Source organism: Condylura cristata, unplaced genomic scaffold, assembly GCF_000260355.1.
Source record: "Condylura cristata isolate star-nosed mole 26May11 unplaced genomic scaffold, ConCri1.0 scaffold00029, whole genome shotgun sequence".
Lineage (NCBI taxonomy): Eukaryota > Metazoa > Chordata > Mammalia > Eulipotyphla > Talpidae > Condylura > Condylura cristata.
This window is the reverse complement of record NW_004567130.1, coordinates 10,371,870-10,376,835: the sequence shown is the minus strand read 5'-3', so window position 1 is coordinate 10,376,835 and position 4,966 is coordinate 10,371,870. Positions and strand designations below refer to the sequence as shown.

The 4,966-nt window shown below is 46.1% G+C and overlaps 1 protein-coding gene across 2 annotated transcripts in view; it reads left to right on the top strand.

Annotated features, from left to right (window-relative positions):
* The first annotated feature begins 340 nt into the window (after positions 1-340).
* PISD (phosphatidylserine decarboxylase) overlaps positions 341-4,966 on the top strand; it is a 36,516-nt gene continuing 31,890 nt past the window's right edge. Inside the window, exon 1 of one of the 2 annotated variants that reach the window (XM_012731036.1) lies at positions 341-414. In XM_012731036.1, coding sequence (XP_012586490.1) covers positions 350-414 — 65 coding nt within the window. In that variant the 5' untranslated portion in view covers positions 341-349. The remainder of the gene's footprint in view (positions 415-4,966) is intronic. The other variant, XM_012731038.1, reaches the window with a different exon arrangement.

Below are 4,966 nucleotides of genomic sequence, written 5' to 3'. Positions count from 1 at the left end.
TGAATTAGCTCACTTGCATTCTCGGACTTTAGGTGACTCAGATTTTATAGGCGCAAGCGGAAACACACGCCAGGACGACAGACTGGCCATGCACCCAAGCCCATTGGTTTTCTGTCCAGGAAGAACCACCAACACGCTCACCTGCGGGATCAGGCTGAACACGCTCACCTGCGGGGTCAGACTGAGAAGGTGCTCAAGAACCAGGAGGTAGGCGGGGCGCACCGGAGGAGTAGGCTCCACCCACAGCATCTGCGTTCCTCATTGGCTCCGTGAGTTCTGGGTTATGACGCCATACGCGTGCGCCTGGCGTGTAAAAGGGGGCGTGTTCCTCCCCAAAAGAGGAGGCAAGATGGCGGCGTCCGTAGGCCAGAGGTGTCTGAGGTGCCTACGCGGGGCTACCCGGCGGCGGAGCAGGTACGGACGCGCCGGGAGGCTCCCTTGAGGTTGGGGTGGACGAGGCCAAACCTGGGCAAGAGAGAGAAATCGTTTCTCCCTCGCAGACTTGCCTTAAGGAGAGCTCGAGTGGAGGTGGAGTCACCTTCACCTCGAGCTCTGGAGCAGGTGCAGTTACCGCCGCGTAGAAAAGTCCAGGCTTAGTTGGAGTCTGGTCCGGGTGAGCCTCTCTCAGCCCTTTCTAGCGCCGTGCAGAGGGCTCGTGCACAGGGGGTTAGAAACCCAGTTGGGATCGGCTGCATTGTAATCCCCGTCCCCGCTCGAGTCGTGGCAGGGCTCGACGCCTTGTTCTCAGGGATTTGTGCTTCTGGAAGTGGTAGCGTGATGAGGAAGAGCCCTGGAATGGGAATCCCGCAGCTTTCCGTTCGCACTTTGCTCTTTGAAGATAGGAGTTTGGAGCCGGTAATTCCAAAAATCTTGAGGAATTGGGGTCCTGGCTACTCGGCTGATTCCCAATTCTTAGGTTCTAGTTCAGAGACCTGAGGCGTCATCGAAGGCTGGCTTTTTGGAATTTGGAAAATTGAGGCCCTGAGAGAGGAAGCATCTTGGCTCAGTTTAACCGAGCCAATTAGTAGAGAGCCAAGGCTGGAACTTCTTTCTCACGCCAGTCAGCTTCATTCCCTACCGTGAGGAAATTTATTATTTGAAGATAGCCTGGGAACGTGTGGACTTTAGGAAAATGAATTGAATATTGGGTATCTTCGACGCCGAATCAGCTGCTTAGTGTCATTTCAAAGAACTAAGGTTTAGGAAATATAAGGGTACTTTGTGATTTTAGTTTGTTAGTGTTGACCAGAACTTGTGCTCTGTAACTGAAAGTGACTTACTGTAATTTTGGGACGTAAAAAAGGCACTGGATTTGGACTGAGAGGGAACAGAAACATCTTTGACCCTTGCTGTGGAATCTTCACCCTCCACCATTAACTCTTCAGAATTGGCTTAGTTCTCTCAAGAGGGGCCCTATGATGTGGTAATAAATTAGGGTTTGGACAGAGGGTCTCTGTTGTTTCTGTGTTATTACCTGATGTGCTATTCATGAGTCAGCTAAGAATTCCTCTAAACTGTGTCAGGAGTTGGAAAGATTTAAAAATAACATTCCTAAAATATTTTTTAAATAACGATGAGGAGAATGTATTCATGCATCATTTTAAAAGTGAGGAAAAAAAGTACCAGTGTAGGAAGATAACACTGAATTTAGGGGCAATGGGTGGGAGGGATAAGCATTTGGGTACAATAAGAACTATTAATTTTCTGTCTTATGTAGAAAGGATATAGAAACTACATTTATTTGCAAAAAGCCCCAAAGATTGCATTTTCATTTCTTTAAGGAAAGCAGTATCTATGGATAGATGAAGACTTCATTGCAGAGATGTTTTTAATAACAGGGTGATATGTGACACCTGATAGAACAAAGAGAAGTCAACATTTTCAGTGATAACAAATTTATTTGTTAAAAAAATGAGGTGACACTGTCCCTGGTGAATCCTCTCACCACCCCTGCACCTCTGGCCTGAACCCCAGTTCTGTATATATAAATAAAAAAATCTTTTTAAAAAATGGGGTGAATATTTTAGAAGCAGATTCACAAATATTCCTTAACCCTAATACCAAATTCACATTCACTAGCAGCTGGGGATCTGGCAGCTGTGTTGTTTTTTCTTTATAACAGTTGCCCAAGTGAGACCAAGGTTTAGGCAGGTATGGTCATAGAACCTGGGAAATGGTTGCTTGTCAAAGCGAGTATGTTCAGAAATATTTTACACCTCTCTCACTGTAAACTACAGAAACCAGGTGGGGAGGGAGAGAGGGGGGTGGAGAAAAGAGAGGAATGAATAGATTCTTGAAATAGACTTTGTGTTTAAAAAACTTATACTTTATTGAAGAACGAGGAAAAACTAGTAAATACAAGGTACCATGCGGAATAAAACATTTAAGAAGGCTGCCAGTTCATGTTTAGAACGTTCATAACTTTAGAAGTTAGGAGAGGCTCTCTCTGGTGGCACCACAGGTTAAAGTGCAGTACTGTGAAGCTATCCACAGCCACTGTGGCACCAATTCCATCCCCAGCCAGGGAGCTGACCCATATGACACAGCAGGCCTCTCCTGTCCTGCTCACTGCTCCCCTCAGCTGTATATTTCAGTCAATCTGCCTGTTCTGTTCCCCACACTGGTGACTCTTCTCACCCACACCTCTGGCCTGTACCCCAGTTCTTATATGCATAAATAAATAAAATCTTTGTTTTTTTTTTTTTTAAAGAAAATTATGAGAGCCTTAACTGTTGTTTCTATGTAGGCACAAGGTTAAAAGTATTTTAATAATAGAGTGAACTCTGGTCATAGACAATTGATCTTAACATCCCAGTGTGCCAACTGAGTATCGATGATAATTTTTTTTAAAAAATTTATTTATTTATATATACAGAACTGGGGTATATGCCATAGATGCTGGGTTGGTGACTGGATTCACCAGTGATACAGTGGGGAGCAGAACAGGCTAATCGATGAAGTACACTGCTGAGGGGAGTGGGCAAGACAGGAGAGGTCTGCTGCGCCATGTGGATCACCTCCGGGACCTGGGATTGAACTCACACTGAAGCAGCTGCAGCTAGCTTGTAGTGCTGTGTTCTAACCTATTACGCTGCCAGGGAGGGCCCTCAATGATGTTTTTTTAATAATAGTAATATGTTACTAGTTTCCAGGCTTAGAGTTTTACATGATTGGTCACATACTCCTAATGAGTTAAATCCCTTAAAGGTGGAGAAACTGAGGCTTAGAATTAAGAAATTTCCCAAGTCGTGTAGTTAATAAGCGGCAGAACCAGGATTTGAGGTACACACCAGACTTGATTATTAAACATGGGGTTATCACCTGTTAGCAGGATGCCCATGAGTTCACCAAGGAGCAGGGAACATTGACTGAGTTTATCTGTTCATTTCTCTGGGGTTTTGTCTCACTAAGATAGACAAACCCCTGTGTTATCATGGGATAAAGGTAGTAAATAAGTGAATTTACGGAATCGTAGTTGCAGGTAGTAGGAAGTGCAGTGAAGGAAAATCAAGGAAGGTAATTAAGGAATATCTTGAGGAGGAAACATTGCACTGAACTGAATGGTGAAGGAGTGAGTCACATGGAAGGGTGTGACTGGTAGAGTAAACAGCACAGGCTTTAATGTGGGAGGGATACAAATGAGGTATTTACAATGCGTGTCAAGAGGAGTGAGTGAGGAGGGGCAAAGCAGCAGAGATCTAAGAGGTCAGCAGGTACCAATTACATTGATATCAGTCTGCTGTTTTGAAAAGATCACTGGGTGTTTTGTGGTGAATAGGATGAGAGGGCCAGGCTGGAACCAGGGGAACATGCTGTCACAGTCATCTGATCAGTTATTAGGTAGCCTGGGCTAGGGTGAGAGAAGTTGAGTGATGGGCAGAATTGGATCTATTTTGAATGGAGAATCTGGCTGGTGGATTGAATTTGGATAGAGAGAAAGGATTCCAGGGTGTGTCCTAGGGTTTTCACCTGTGCAGTTGGGTGAATGGTGGTATCTTTTTCTGAGATGGAGTGTTAATTATAGTAACGCTGCTTCTATAGTGAGTAAACCAGTGATTTAACACAGTAAAAGTGTATGTCTTGCTCTTGTAAAGCCCTTGTGGGTGCTCCTGATTGGCAAGACAGCAGTGACTCACGGATCCAGTCTCTACACACCTTTAGTATGTGTTTTTGCAATGTCTGCATCAAGTTGGCTGAAAGGGGGAAGTCTGTAGTAGATGCCTGGGAAACCTGAATGGTCTTCACATTGGTAAAAGCTTGATTCCTGACTACACCCTGCTGTGGGGGGTCTAGGAAGAAAAGGAAGCTGATTTGGTAAATATCTGATGAGCCTCTGGACAGTTGGAGGTGGGCAGCAAGTTGAGGGTGCAGGGTGAATGTTGGCCTCTGCCCAGCACCTGCGGCCTTGAATGCAGGAGGTACTTGGGCTCAGGGCACGCATGTCTGATTGTGGACACCTGGAGTATGGTGGGGGTGCGGGCATGTGTAAGGTGGGCACACCTGCATCTGGGGGCGGAGGCTATAAGGGCAGAATCACTCAGCTGGCTATGGCGCAATGGCTGTAAGAGGATGAAACCCCAGAACACCAGAGAGAGCCCAAAGAGAAAGTGAAGGTTTGCCAGGGGCTCAGAGGCCTGCCAGCTCCCTGGCCACCTTGTCAGCTGCGGGCTTGCCCTGTAACAGGTGGTGTAGAAAGAGCACCAATGCCTGAAAAAAACCAATGAGAGCTCCAGGGCTCTCCTTTATCCATCTGCCCAAATTGATAGAGAACCAGCCTGTGCTTCCTGTTGCACCAAAGGGGAATCAAGGAATGTCAGGAGTTCTTCTTTCAACAGTTTCAGTGTAAGTTGACACAGAGTGGGGCTGTTGGATAGCTTGTTGGAAATATGGCTTTGGAGGTCTGTGAAAGAGGAGGTCTGTGAAGGAGCAGGTCTGTGAAGGGGGAGGTCTGTGAAGGAGCAGGTCT